A 15,836-nucleotide genomic window follows, 5' to 3' on the forward strand; every position below is an offset into this window, starting at 1 on the left:
AAAAAATAAAAACCGGTGCAATTTTATCCATGCAGTGGGCTTCCGCAATAAAGCATCTTCCGATTATGATCGTACACGTGCAAAACATCGCACGCACCATCGGTGGTCTCTTCCCGCCAAAACTCTCCTACCTCTTGCTTCATTTGGCGCCAAATATCGAAGTCCTCGACTTAGTTTCTCTCCGTCGCCACTTCGCTCTGTTTCAGCGACCTCGTGCTCACAGGAAAGCAAAATGATGAAAGACCTTGATTTCGACAGGGACAAAGGTAATCATTTTCATCTCTCTGTTGGCCCTCTCGAGATGTGAATCGATGTATGTATCTATAATGGAAAGATTTTTGCTTACAGATATCGCGAGAGATTTTCTTTCTAACTTTGCCGACGCTGATGGAGAAGCCAAGTACATGAAAGTTCTCGTAAGTTCATAACGCTGTACTTGTGCGATACATTTGGTTGCTCAGATTATTTGATTGGAAAAGCAAAATAGATTATGAAACTTGGGAATGAGCTTCAATTATTCTTCTCATCGCAGCAAGATGTTGCAAATCATAAAACGAAGGCTGTCCAGATTGATCTCGAAGACCTTGTTAATGTAAATTTCCCAATGCCTGCTTATAAATTAATTTGACCCTTAATGCTGCTATTTGTTTTATTGATATGGAAAAACCCTAATTCTGCATCATGTACCTTTTAGTACAAGGACTTGGATGAAGAATTTCTCCGACGGGTAACTGAAAATACCCGCCGTTACCTTGGTATTTTCGCCAATGCAATTGATGAACTCATGCCAGAACCCACCGAGGCTTTTCCAGACGACGACCATGATATATTGATGACACAGAGGTCTCTGGATGGAACAGAGAACACGGATCGTTCAGACCCGCTTCAGAAGATGCCGCTGGAAATTAAACGATTCTAGTAAGGGTCATCAGAAAATTTGTCTACTTTGTCTATTGGCATATCTGGTTCTAATTTTGGGATATATTTTCGTCTTGGATGGCTCAACAATAACTTAATCTCCTTGAAATGGAACCCAGTGAGGTTTATATTAGGGCATCTTCAAAGGGACGGCCATTTACGATTCGGGAAGTTAAGGCTTCTTATATTGGCCAGCTCGTGAGGATCTCTGGCATTGTCACGCGCTGTGCAGATGTGAAGCCTTTGATGCAGGTAGCTGTATATACCTGCGAAGAATGCGGTTTTGAAATTTACCAGGTAACTCAACAAGCACCCTCTGCTGAAGTCTGCTTCTGCAGCTTCAAAAACGTAATTTGCTGTTGTCGTTATGTAACTGAAGTTTTCTTTTATGTATTTGTCCTTTCATGTTCTCTTCAACTATGAATCCTTCATGCTCATGTAATCCTTTGCGATGTAAATGGATCCCCAAATAAGTCCAATTAACCCCAATTGAAGTGAAAACGAATATAAAATGAGGTATGGGTACAAGACATTTGATAATTTATCAAAACAAGCTTGTAAATGGGGTTAATTGAGGCCCCATTTACATCCCTACTCACGGTTCATTTCTTGTTTTCCAAGACACAGCCCTTTTCTAAAATAAAAAAAAGAAAGTTGATGTAAGAATCAAAGTTTAGCTACTTTGAGATGACATCATAGCAAGTTACCGGCAGGCTATTATGTCTTAGTCAAGGTTCTTCCTCTAGGAAATTCAACAGAAGTTACAGAACATTTTAACATAAATAAGACACTGTTATGTTTTCACTGTTCTATATCCTGGATAATCAGCATTTTATGTGACAAAACAGGAGGTAACTGCTAGAGTATTCATGCCTCTGTTTGAGTGCCCGTCTAGTAGATGTAAGACAAACAACACAAAAGGCAATCTCATCCTTCAACTCAGGGCATCAAAGTTCTTGAAGTTTCAGGAGGTACTTCTTTCTCTTGATTAGTTGTTTTAATGATTATAACAAATATTATTTAGCCTTGCTTCATGCATCCTTAGTTTGTGGCTCTGATAAAAAATGATTTCTGATGCCTTATTTCATGTGTCACAATGACATGGGCTTGTCTCATTTCAGGCTAAGATACAAGAGCTGGCTGAACATGTTCCAAAAGGTCATATTCCTCGGACAATGACTGTTCATTTTAGGGGAGAACTTACAAGAAAGGTTGGTTGTTTTTTATGCTGGTCTTTTTTCAGATATATACTATTGAATGCATGCTTACCATCTGACAGTATCTTTGCACTACATAATTTTTCATGCATTTCCCACCAATGGGGCAGTCACTAAAATTCTATTTCATGTTCTGTTTTTTAAGATCTTTTGCACAAGCCTACCAACCTTGTTTTATTTTATTAATTTGTTTGTCTTATCAAACTTTCCAGGTAGCTCCCGGTGATGTTGTTGAGTTGTCAGGGATTTTTCTTCCTATTCCTTACACTGGATTTAGAGCGATGCGAGCAGGTTTAGTTGCAGATACATATTTGGAGGCCATGTCTGTCTTCCATTTCAAGAAAAAATATGAGGAGTATGGACATTTCTATCACTTACCTTAAGGCACTTCTAATCAAGGGATTGTCTATTTTTACTTGCATTATTTTCCTTCTAAGTCCAGATTATTTTATTTCTGTATGGAAATAGCAAGAAAGAGATTTTTATAGTTTCTCATCAGCATTCCTTCTGTCCAGTCTAACTTTGAATGATGTATCATTTCTCCACGTTGGAAGCTGTTGGTGAAAAATTATGTCTTTACCAATTGTATGTGAACTACAGGGTGTTTTTAACCATTCAAAGCTATTGCTTTGTCAAGTAACAAGGGGCAAAGGGAAAACAAAGGTGGAACAGGGAATCCTTTTCTATGCAGTAACCAGTTTTTTACTTAATCTTCCTAATATTTTTGTGGTAGGTACAAAGGGTTTAGTATAGTAACTAAAAATTTGTAAGAACTAGAGAATATTTGAAAACGTGCATGTTTAAGAAAAAAGAACTACATTTCTATAGCTAAAGTAGCATCCTAGATGCCAGTGTGTTAAATCATTTGGATTGTGACAAGGAGAAAGATATTACTAATTTGGTTTTTCTGCTAAAGGCTACATTAGAAATCTTATAACCAAACATTCTTGATTGGAATTGAGAAACAAGCACATGTTCAGAATGTAGATTACTCCCACCATCTAAGATTAAGATAACACAGTGTTCTAGTGCTAAATCCAGCTATCCTCTCTAGTGTAATTGATGTAAATGATAAGAAGTGTATTTAATGCCAAAGAAGCAATTCCATGCAGATGCATCATTCAATGTATTGGTAGCAATCATCTGAATTTGGCCAAAGAACTGGTCAGTGGATTGATTAGTTCTGTTGCAGGTATGAACTTAGGGGAGATGAGGAAGAACAAATAGCTCGTTTAGCCGAGGATGGTGATATCTATAACAAACTGTCACGATCATTGGCTCCAGAAATTTTTGGCCACGAAGATATTAAAAAGGCTCTTCTTCTTCTTCTTGTGGGCGCTCCCAATCGGAATCTCAAAGATGGGATGAAGGTAAATTATCATGATTAGAATCAGATCAATTGTGGGAATTGGCTGGCTGTCTGGTTCCAATCAGTCAAAGAGGAAGTTTTCAATTGTTTGGAGCACCAAAAAAAAAACAAAAAGGCTTGAACTCCAGACCTGTACTTGATGAAGCCTGTGGCCACTGCATTGTTAATAATCTTGTGTTTACAATTTTCTTCATTGTCAATACTTTTAAAGGGATACAACACTTGCAAGTTAGAATTCTTCTAGTTGAGCCCATCTTTCAGGATTAAGGCTTATTGAGCTCTTCTTTTTGGTAAATAAATGCCACTGCTGTTGTTTAAAAACTGTATGAGAACTTGATATTTATTTGATTTTTATGAAATAAGAACAAGGTGGAAGACTATGTATGTGCTTCTATGAAAATGTCAAAAATTTCCCCTTCCTATATGTTTTTAGCTGGCTGTTTTTTCCTTTTCTTCTTTTAGTTAGTAGCCTTTGTATTTTCCTCAAATTATTTCCATTGTATCTTCATGCTTATAATATGTCTGTGCTCTATCATTTTAAAATGTTTGATTATGGAAAGCTATTGATGCAGATTAGGGGAGACATACATATATGTTTAATGGGTGATCCTGGTGTTGCAAAAAGTCAGCTTCTGAAGCACATAGTAAATGTTGCACCAAGAGGAGTGTATACTACGGGCAAAGGAAGCAGTGGGGTTGGTCTAACTGCGGCTGTTCAGAAAGATCCAGTGACAAATGAGATGGTCCTGGAAGGGGGAGCTTTGGTAAGCCTATGTTCTTTGTCCATCAAATTGTCAGGGTAGTTTGCTTCGTTATGTTAATATGTTAAGGAAGATAGAAGATGTATATATATATTGAAAAAATAAACTGAGTGGAAGTTCAATTTGGAGGAAATAACTTCCATGAATCATTAATTCAAGAGATGTAAATATATATACACAAGACTCCTAGAAAAGCTCCTATAATTTAGGGCTAGATTACAACAACTACATATTTTCAGTTTAGAATTAGGATTACTAAAGGATTTCCTTATCTGTTTTAAGGAATATCCTTATCCTTTTGTATCTTGAAGTCTTCTCTTCTTTATCTTCTAGTGTGAAGCTTGATTTCTTCCTCTTTATCTTTCCGACACTCCCTCCTCAAGTTGGTGAATAGATATTCATCATTCTCAGGTTGCCTCTAATGGATTCAAATCCTTGCTTTTGCATAGCTTTAGAAAGGATATATGTTTCTTGGAATTTAGGAGGAATATGAATGAGACTTATGCCTTCTTTCTCTATTTCCTGCCTAACAAAATGTCGATCAATTCGCACGTGTTTCATCCGGTCATGTTGAACCGGATTATTTACAATGTTAATTGCCGATTTGTTGTCATTATAGAGAACTTTTGGAGAGGGTGCTGATAGGTGTAGGTCTTCTAGTACTTTTTCCACCCAATCACTTCACATAACCCTTATGCAATAGCCCTATACTATGCTTCTGCACTGCTTCTTGCTACCATTGATTGCTTCTCACTTCTCTAAGTTACCAAATTCCCCCATAACTTTGTACAAAAACTAGATGTAGATCTACTGTCTTCAATAAAACCAGCCCAATCAGCATCTACAAATGCTTTTATTCCTTTATCTTGACTCTTCTTAAACAAGAGCCTTTTTTCAGGGGTTCCTTTTAGGTATCTTAGAATATGATATACAACCTCAAGATGTCTTCTTGTGGGAGAGTGCATAAACTGACTTACTATCCTCACAGCATATGCAATGTCAGGTCGTGTGAGTGATAGATAGATCAATTTCTCCACCAACCGTTGATATATTCCCTTGTCTACTTGATATTCTGTTATGCTATCTTCCTTGTTCTTCCAATTAGGCTCTAATGGAGTATTAGCCGGCTTACAACCAAGTTTATCAGTTTCTTTCAACAAATCAAGTGTGTACTTTCTTTGAGAGATAAATATTCTTTCCTTGCTTCTTGCAATTTCCATTCCGAGGAAGTATTTTAATTCTCCCAAATCTTTTACTTCAAATGCAGCCCTTAGTTGCCCCTTGAGTTTCTCAATTTCCAGAACATTGTCCCCTGTGATGATAATATCATCTACATAGACAATAAGAATTGTCTTTTTGCCATCAGCTTCAACTTTTGTAAATAGGGTATGATCAGTCAGCCCTTGTTTGTATCCTAGCTGAATAATAGTATCACTGAATCTCTTGAACCAAGCCCTTGGAGATTGCTTGAGGCTGTATAGGGACTTCTTTAACTTGCACACCTTTCTTCTTGTGTTTTCCGTTTCAAAACTAGGGGGAATCCTCATGTATATTTATTCTTCCAGCTCACCATTTAGCAATGCATTCTCGATGCCTAGTTGATGTAACCTCCAATCTAAATTAACAATCGATGAAAATAAAATTCGGATAGAATTAAGCTTGGCCACTGGAGCAAAGGTTTCTTCATAATTAAGCCCTTGGGTTTGGGTAAACCCTTGAATTACTAACCTTGCTTTGTACTCGTCAATGCTTTCATTTGACTTGTACTTTACTGTGAACACCCATTTGTTGCCAACAATGTTCTTCCCATCTGGTAGATAGACAATATTCCAGGTTTTATTAGTTTCCAGGGCATGCATCTCTTCCATTACTGTTGCCTTCCATTTTTCATCTTTAAATGCATTATATACATCCTTAGGTATTACCATATCATTAGTGCTTGTTGTGAAGGCCTTGAATTGTGGGGAGAGCTTTGAATAACCCACATAATTTGAAATAGGATGCTTAGTACATGATTTGACCCCTTTCCTTAGTGCAATTGGAATATCAAGGTCATCAGTCCTGTTAGTTGCCAACCTTTCCATGCTGACATTGTCATCAGCTTCTGGACATACCTCTAGAGTTGACAATGGGTTTGGCTGAGGGGCACAAGGCTTTCTAGAATATACCAAAAGAGGTTTATCAGAAGTTGGCTTTTCCTGAATTTGATCTTTATCGTTTTCCCCTGGATTAGGTGTTGAGGTTTGAGTAAAAGGCTAAATTTCAAGGACTGATTCAGTAACAGGAGAGGTTTCTGAATTTGAGACCATAGGTAGAGACAAAGTGGAATCCCACTGTTCCTTTGTATTAGGCATTTGCCCTTGCAGAGAAATAGTGTGAAAAAATGGTTGGTTTTCAAGGAAGGATACATCACTAGATATATGAATTTTCGGGTAGAATGGTGGTAACATTTGTATCCTTGTTGAGTGGGAGAATAACTAATGGATATGCACTTGAGGGCTTTAGGTTCAAGTTTGGATTGGGAGGGCTGATATTTATGAACAAAGATAGTGCACCCAAGCACTTTAGGAGACAGAGAATTCAGCACCCTAGTATGATGGGGATTGAAATCAAGGAGGACACCTAAAGGGGTTCTGAAGCCAAGAACTTTGGAGGGGAGGCAATTAATAAGATAAGAAGATGTAAGAATAGCTTCCCCTCCAATATGTGTTAGGAACCAAGCTTGTAAACATAAGTGCCCTTGCAGTTTTAAGGAGGTGGCAGTTTTTTCTTTTTGCCACCCCATTTTGTTGGGGATCGTAAGGGCATAACTTTGATGAATAATGCCATGTTTAGCTAGATAATGACTGAAATTATTGGAAAAATATTCCTTGCCATTATCTAATCTCAAAACATGGATTGAGGCTTGAAAAACTTTGCTTATCATTTGATGAAACCTCTTAAATACATCATAGGCTTCATATTTATCCTTTATTAGGAAAACCCAACTAACTCTTGTATGGTCATCTATAAATGTGATGAACCATCTAGTGTTAGTCAAATTAGGAGTCCTAGTTGGTCCCCAAATATCACTATGAATAAGATAAAAGGTCTTTGTGGGTTTATAGTCATGAGAAGGATGAGAGCTTCTAGTTTCTTTTGCAAGAATGCATTGTTCACAATGAAACAACTGGCTGCTTCTTTTATTAATAAAGGGAGAAGGATACAAAACTTTGAGATAACTAAAATTAGGGTGCCCTAAATGCTGATGTCATAACATAAGTTGAGAAGCTGAAATAGTAGACAAAGAGGATTGAATTTGAGACCTAGATCCAAGGGCTTGTCCAAGCTTTGATATATAATAGAGACCTCCATTTTCCTCAGCATTGCCAATCGTCTTCCCCGAAGATAGGTTCTAAAAATCACAATAGGAAGGAAAAAATGTCACCAATTACTTCTCTTATTTGGTTAGTTTACTCACTGACATAAGATTGCACTTTAAATCAGGAACTTATAGGACTGACTTCAGATTTAGGCCTCCCACACTAGTTGTACCTTTTCCTTAAGCTATTGTTGTAGTACCATCAGCCATTGAGATGGTTAGACCTTGAGAACAAGGTTCATAGGCTAGTAGTACCTCAGGAGATCCAGTTATATGATCTGAAGCACATGTGTTAATTATCTAACAATCTGTAGGAAATTTGAGGGAGATTAAAGAGTGACTAAGTATACCTTGTTTGGCAAGAGACACTGTTGAGTTAAGGACTTCGGTTGCCTCAAGTTTAGTTACCTTTGTTTGGTTCAATAGCTATTGTAGGTGTCAGATCGTTGATCTGACAGAGGGAATTCTCTTTGATTCGAGAGAGAATTTGCTGGAATAAGGGAGGAAATGTTGAATAGGGAGAGAAATTAGAAAGAGAGAAAAAACGAGAAAATTAGGAGGGAAAATTCTGATTCCAATTATCAAATCATGCCTTCACAATGAGTTGGGCTGATCTCTTATATGACCTTAACTTGGGATTGGTGCCAAAACGGTTGCCAAGTCCCTTCTAGAATCAGTCAAGTTGCCTAACAATCTACATACAACTTGCATTGCTTGGAACCTTCTACCAGCAAGCTAAATCCCTCCAAAATTACAATGATAGCTACGAATAGCAACAAAGTAAAAGATAGCAACAAAGTAAAAGGTTATAGCCTTGGTACGTGACAGTAGGATCTCCAACTGATTTGTTGATAAAGTCAGACTTGTTGATTTTCCAGTCTCTACTTCTCCCCCATAGGCTATTTGATTCCCTTTCCTCTGATTTCTTGGCTTCCAATTTACTAGTTTTCCATATATTTTCCAGCAAGTCTCCTTTGTGTGATATGGCTTGTTGCAGTGATCACACCATAGCCTATCTTTTTGGGGCTCTCCCTTGGGTGGACTAGATGGTTTTACCCTTGAGGAGACCAAGGCTGATGTTTGAGAACTTGCATCAGAATTGATCATCCTCGAAGGACTCATCATCACCCTTTTTCTGCTCTTTTCTCTTCTAACTTCTGCTAAGACTTCTTTTATTGATGGAAAGGGTTTGGTTCCAAGCAACCGCCCCCTTACTTCATCAAGATTAGCATTGAGACCATGCAAAAAATCAAATACTCTTTCTTTTTCTACCATCTTTTCATATTTCTTCCCATCTTCAACACATGCCCATTTAATCTCATGGAATAAATCCATCTCTTGCCACAACTCAGTTAGAGCATTGTAATATTCAGTGACTGAGCTATTACCTTGCCTTGCTGTTCGAATTGTAGATCGAATCTGGAAACTCTGGGCTATATTCTCCATATCAGAATAAATCTCTTGTACGGCTTCATATATCTCCTAAATTGTTTTATAGAATAGATAAGTTCTTCCAATCCCTAGTTCCATAGAATTAACTAGCTATACCATCACAATTGAGTTTTCAGCCTCCCACACACTATAGTTTGCTGCATCAGTGCTTGGCTTAGAGACTGTCCTTGTTAGGTAACCAACCTTGCCTTTTCCTCAGATCACCAGCAAAATTGACTGGAACCATTCTCTAAAGTTGGTTCCATTCAGTTTATGGCTGTCTAGAGAGATTGAAGGCGATAGAACTTGAGTATTCCTTGCTGGAGGAGGTAAATTGGTTGAAGCATCGCTTATTGCTTGATTTTCAGCCATATCGTAAGCTGAAAGGAGTCTAAAGACTGTAGGAAGAAGAGGATAGGTAGGGAATCTTGCCATGGAACTGTGGCTCTGATACCATGAAAAAATAAACTGAGTGGAAGTTCAATTTGAAGGAAATAACTTCCATGAATCATTAATTCAAGAGATGTGATTATATATACACAAGACTCCTAGAAAAACTCTTATAATTTAGGGCTAGATTACAACTACATATTTTCAGTTTAGAATTAGGATTACTCAAGGATTTCCTTATCTATTTTAAGGAATATCCTTATCCTTTTGTATCCCGAAGTCTTCTCTTCTTTATCTTCTCATGCGAAGCTTGATTTCTTCCTCTTTATCTTTCCAACATATATATATATATATATATAATTTGCGTGCACATAATGATCTGGATATTGGAGCCATGTGTTAACTAACTGTAAGTTTGAAATAAATAAAGAAAGAACTATTGATCTTGGAAAATTGTTGCCATGAGTGAATCCTTTAGTGATTCTCTCCGTTCTTGGTTCCTGCCAAAAGAAGGGATTTTATGGGTTTTTTTATTTTATTTTTTTGGGGGGGGGGGGGATTTTCTTATAATTGATGGTTTCATACTCTTTCAGGTGTTAGCAGATATGGGAATTTGTGCTATTGATGAATTTGACAAGATGGATGAATTAGATCGTACAGCAATACACGAAGTAATGGAGCAACAAACTGTTAGCATAGCAAAGGCTGGGATCACAACATCTTTAAATGCAAGAGCTGCAGTTCTTGCTGCTGCAAATCCGGCATGGTACTACAGCTTAGAGTTGTGCTCACCGCCATTTCATTTCCATTTCTATTTCTATTCATCTTGTTCTCTGCTCTGACCCGAGGAAGCCTGATTCCTGTGAACAACAAAATCTTTTATTTCCTGTGGAATTAGCTAATTTATTCTGAAATTTTTACTTGTATTACACTTGAATGATTTGTTTATGTGCTGAAGGGGAAGATATGACATGCGAAGAACTCCAGCTGAGAATATTAATCTACCTCCAGCTCTTTTATCAAGATTTGATCTTCTGTGGCTGATCTTAGATCGAGCAGATATGGATAATGATCTTGAATTGGCCAGGCATGTTGTATATGTACACCAGAATAAAGAATCTCCAGCTCTTGGGTTCACTCCTCTTGAGCCATCTGTTCTTAGGTAAAGCTTACTCGTCATCTTTTTGGTGGTATATTGTTGGCTGCTAACTTGTTTTATAAAGAGAACTTGATCATGCGGTCATTGTAAAACTAAACAGCACATCTTGTAATGCCCTACTGATGAAAAAATTGATTGTGTCCATAACCTAAAATCAGTTTTTTGTTGATTTTGCTAGGGCATATATTTCAGCTGCTAGAAAATTGACTCCTTGTGTCCCAAGAGAGCTCGAAGAGTATATTGCTAGTGCATACTCCAGCATCCGGCAAGAGGAAGCAAAATCTAACGCTCCTCATTCCTATACAACTGTTAGGACGCTGCTCAGTATTCTTCGGATAGCAGCTGTAAGTTCTGCTTCTACTTGTGTCGTGCTCATACTAATAGCAGTATCCTAATAATTTAGTTTATGTTTTTTGCTGAGATTCTTGTGGGAGGTAGCGGAGCTACCTGATTGGGATTGGGTTCCTGAGGTCAAAATAACAAGGGTATATATAGCATCTGAAACCTTGGTTGGTGCCAGCCTCAACTTGGATAAAGAATCAGGTGGCTGTATATGCTGGATGAAGACAGTCCCATTTAAGATTGAGAATAGCTAATTTTTTACAAAACATAGTTGCTCTTCAACAAATTCAATTTTCTTTTAGGCACTGGCAAGACTCCGGTTCTCAGCTACTGTTGCACAGAGTGATGTGGATGAGGCACTCAGATTAATGCAGATGTCCAAGTTTTCATTATACTCAGAGGATCGCCAAAGATCTGGTTTGGATGCGATTTCAGATATCTATTCAATTTTGCGGGATGAAGCTTCAAGGACTAACAGGATGGATTTAAGCTATGCACATGCGCTTAACTGGATTTCTCGGAAGGTCAGTTAACAAAAGGTTGAATTTAATTGGTGCTGGATATTTGCATTCATGCTAGAATTTCCTTAGGCTATGCGTGCAAGTAGGGCTTTTCAACTAAACGAAAAGGAAAAAGAAAATAATTTACTTATGCACCATAAAAAATATTTTTATTTCTTTCATTTTTTATCCTTTCACAAATCCTAGTCCCAAACTTAGTATTAGTGTACTTGGAAACTGATATAGAGGCCAAAAATGTATTGTTGAATTGAAACATTTTGGTTTGGTTAATCCATGAGAGATGGAAGGTAGAACAAATGGGAAAAGAGATCTGATGCCTTGTTAAAAAGCTTCAAATTCGCATTTTGATTTTGTCAGATGAAAGGGGTTGGGCCAGGGGTCAAAGCTATAGCTAGAATTCTAAAATGCTCATTTATGCTGTCTGGATCCTTCAATTAAGTTGAATCATGAGCATTATATTAAACAGAATGTGCTTGTTTTTTAATTTGAAATTTCGCTATGCTATTGTATAGAATAGGGATTGGAATTCAGTTGCCAGTTTTTGAGAAATTAAATTATTCTGGGTGCATAAAAAGAAAATAATCCTGGTTGGCCCCCTTCAACACAAAGTAAATATAGAACAAAAGACATGTGGGTTTTCGGAGTTTTATATGACATGCAGTGGATCCCGGTCGAGGGGATGCTAAAATTTCTTAATGAATTTTAAGTTGAGCCTGAACTTTCCATAATCTCATAAATTTGGATATCTTTGTTTCTTAACAGGGATACAGTGAAGCGCAGTTGAAAGAGTGCTTAGAGGAATATGCAGCCCTAAATGTGTGGCAAATCCATCCAAACACCTTCGACATCCGCTTCATTGATGTCTAGCTAGTAACTAGTTTTTGTTCAAGACCAAATTATCTAGTGTATTATTGTGCAGATGTGGGACACAAAAAATTATTAAGCGCAAGTTTTCTCAAAGTAGTTGTGTTTGAACTTGAGTAGCTTTCTAACATCTTTTGTAGATTTGTGTTGCGTTAAAAGTGGTATTATATTTAGGGGCGGAGTCGCATGGGGCCCAGTGGGGTAGATAATTTTTTTTAAAAATATTATATTATTAAAAAAAATTAATATTAACTTTGAAAAAAAAAGTTATAACCCTAACTTTTAAACTTCATTTTTTAAAAAGGCCCAACCCAGGGAAGCTAAGCCCAAAGCCCACTGCCCACCCCATTAGGCCTCCCACTCCTAGCTTTCTCTTTTTTCTTCTTTTTCGCCCCCATAGATCGTAAATCTTGGCTCCACCCTTATTATATTAATTGATTTTGAGGACAATTTGTCAAGATAAGATTTGTTACAATAAATAAGACAATTTTATGAAGATAATTATTGATTTATGTGATTCAAAATTGCTTAAATAATTTTTCATTTATATTTTGATTTATCAAATCTGACTACATAATTTTTATATGAAATTGAGTTGCATTTAATTTCTATTTGATTTGAATTTAAATGTTGTATATATATATATATATATATTATGTTGATATAAATCATGTGAGCCATTGGTTATATGTGGGCTGAGATTATTATGGGCCGAGTCCAATTTCGTATGCATTTCCATGTTACGATCATCTGTTGGCCTAATCTTTTTCAGTCCATTTGGCGTTGTTATAAAATGGCAGACTAATACCCTAATCTCCATAATGTTCTCTCGTTATCTTTCGCTCACTTTCTAAAATCTTAAATCGGCGCCTCTTGAAACGAGACACTTATTGTGAATCCTTCTCTCTTATTTGATTGATCGATTCGTTGTTTCTATAGTAAGATTAGTTGGTAAGTAAGGTGTTGCTTTAATATCTATTGTGTTTAAGCATTGAAGACGTGAGAGATTGGTAGATTGATAGAGCAGATATTTGGCCTTGATTGTGATATCAATATGAACAAAACTATGCTTGTTCTCGATTTCTGTTTTCAGTTGTTGTTTTTGTAATACTGTTTTACTTCTGTTTGAGATCTTGTAATGGATTGTAATTTTGAGATTTTAGTGAATTGACTAAAGGCGAAGCTTCTGTCATAAGTAGAATCTATTTTGATATGAATACGTATTTCGCTGTATTACTGGTTTGTGTGTGTGAGTTGTGGTTTTGATCTTTTGATTCTATTTTCATATATTATGCTTGATATGTTGTTTAATTGAGTAATATGTTAGGTTATAAAACTTATAATAATTTATTTATAAAGTTCAAAATAAGTTATCTGAACGAGAGAAATAAATAAATTTATTTTAAAAATTTAATATAAGAAATTATGTGATTTTCTTTTTAAAAATTATATTTATACAATGAAAAATATTTTTATTTGAGATATTTTTCATGTTTTATATTTTTTAGTCTATATTTTGATTAACAAACGTTATTTAAGAAAATTTTTATAAGTAAATGAAATTTCAAGTTATTTCAATTTGACTGTGAAGGCAAGAACTGAGGTTGAGGTTGAATGTATTTAGTTGCACTTTGTGATGAAGTAAATAAATGACTTAGAAATTCTAAAAAGGTTATTTATTTATTTATTTTCTTAGTTTACTACTATATTAATGTATCTATGTATCTCAACACTAATTCAATTTAGCATATATAGTGAAGGTTAAACTACTTACATTTACATTTATATAATAGAGGAGATTTGTGGTTGATTTAAGTTTACTATGAAAGGGAATTCTTAGTTAATAAGTATGTATACAAAAGGATAAAGTTTTTTTTCCTAATTAATGAATTATTTGGTGGCATAATTAATTAATGGTTTTATTTTTATAAAAGACCGTTACCGTGATATTAATTAATGGTTTTATGAAAAGTCTAAAAATGTATATTCTATTTTAGGAATTGGGTAAAATAATTTGGCGATTCTATAACTAGTAGATTATTATTGCCAGTGACAATGACATCTTGCTCCAGGGACTTTCTTTCTGGAGGGGTAAAAGACAATAATGACCCAGTTGAAATTGGACACGTCTCAGAAAACATCAGGGGTGTATTCGTCTTTTCTCTTTCGTCGTGCAGCATCCAGGTTTCAACCCCAATTTGTGTTAATAAATTTTTTTGTGAGAAATATTTGGAGGTTTTCTCATCCATTTTCTCCCTCGTTCGCGCTCTGCGAGAAAACCACCAGGAAGAGTACGACGAGATCAGCACCAGCTCATAATAATCCGAATACAACTCGGCGTCGCTTGCTGTTGGCGAAGTTTGTTTCCGTGTAAAGCTCTCTAGGGCTACCAATTTATCAAGATATGAAAGTTCGCCTGATAGCATATCCAAGTCCAACCCAATCTTGTTGAAAGGTAAAACCACTAGATCTCTGTTGCAAGCTCATCTATCCTTGTAGCTTAGTTTGCGCCTCCGTTTGGGTGCTGAGAAAATGCAGAAGCATAACAAACTGATATCTTGAGTTATTGAAATTTTCCTTGTCAGGAACCCGAAGAGGGCAAAACCTCCTCCGACTGCGTTCGTGCTCTATGTCGCCTAGTTCAATGAGTCTTCTCACTTTTTTGGGAACGGAAGACGTCACAACACAAGATCCATGTATTCTCCTCTTTTCTTCTATTGGTTTTCTCAGCACGCAAATGGAGGGTTAGTGCTCGCTTATGTGTTTTCTCAGTTTCATCAGCGGTGCCTTGATTTTTTGTTTATTTCTTTTTTTTTTTTTGTGTGCTGCATTTATATATTTTAGTGTAATCGGTCTACTGGTACTATCTCATAGCAATTATGTCGCTATTTTCTCGCTCCTCTTATTTGATTATAGCAGCCGTCCAACTTTAGTGGCTGAGTTATGAAGTTGAAAGATTTAAGTATAATTACCTTTGATATCGGGTTATTAGAGTGCTTTTGGGGGATGCAATACGATTTGGTGGAATCTATATATATGTGCAGAGGCAAAAAACTGTCACAATTAATATCTGTTTATATGGGTCCATGAATCTCTCTTTTAAATCAACTTCATAAACAGAATTTAGAGTGAGTACGTAGTAGTAACTCATTCAAGTTTACTCATGGTGTGAGGAAGCTCCATGAAAACTAACCTTTAGGTGGTTAGTCTTCTAACATTGTTCAGCTTTTATGGCATAAACCATAATTTTATAATTCTGTTAATGATTAAGCCTTCTCGGGCTTCTAACATAGTTGTTTGTATGACGTACATGCTCGATGTTGGTGACTTCTATGTACACTGAAATTCTTGTTCCGGAGCTGGTACAAGCCTCACATATGGAGGCACTCATATAAAAAGTGTATCAGGCTCTGAACAGTGCTGAGAGCTAACATGGCATGTGTTCTGCTTGTAAACATGGCCAATGGAGCATGAAAACAGAGCCCAGGCCCCTCGGGCCCCAG

The 15,836-nt window shown here is 36.5% G+C and overlaps 2 protein-coding genes across 3 annotated transcripts in view; both read left to right on the forward strand.

Moving 5' to 3' along the window:
• The first annotated feature begins 99 nt into the window (after positions 1-99).
• LOC127793586 (DNA replication licensing factor MCM7) lies at positions 100-12,466 on the forward strand. Its single transcript, XM_052324367.1, has 15 exons — positions 100-266; positions 349-416; positions 533-592; positions 695-918; positions 1,038-1,215; positions 1,767-1,889; positions 2,040-2,129; positions 2,348-2,490; positions 3,328-3,505; positions 4,077-4,268; positions 10,041-10,213; positions 10,406-10,609; positions 10,785-10,950; positions 11,251-11,472; positions 12,232-12,466. The coding sequence occupies exons 1-15, from the start codon at positions 233-235 to the stop codon at positions 12,334-12,336; spliced, it is 2,160 nt and encodes a 719-aa protein (XP_052180327.1). The 5' UTR covers positions 100-232; the 3' UTR covers positions 12,337-12,466.
• Positions 12,467-14,553: 2,087 nt separating this feature from the next.
• Positions 14,554-15,836, forward strand: part of LOC127795031 (uncharacterized) — a 78,122-nt gene continuing 76,839 nt past the window's right edge. The window contains exons 1-2 of one of the 2 annotated variants that reach the window (XM_052326442.1): positions 14,554-14,788; positions 14,919-15,077. The gene's annotated coding sequence lies outside the window, so the exon portion shown is untranslated. The remainder of the gene's footprint in view (positions 14,789-14,918; positions 15,078-15,836) is intronic. The other variant, XM_052326451.1, reaches the window with a different exon arrangement.

This window comes from Diospyros lotus, chromosome 1, assembly GCF_014633365.1.
Source record: "Diospyros lotus cultivar Yz01 chromosome 1, ASM1463336v1, whole genome shotgun sequence".
Taxonomy (NCBI): domain Eukaryota; kingdom Viridiplantae; phylum Streptophyta; class Magnoliopsida; order Ericales; family Ebenaceae; genus Diospyros; species Diospyros lotus.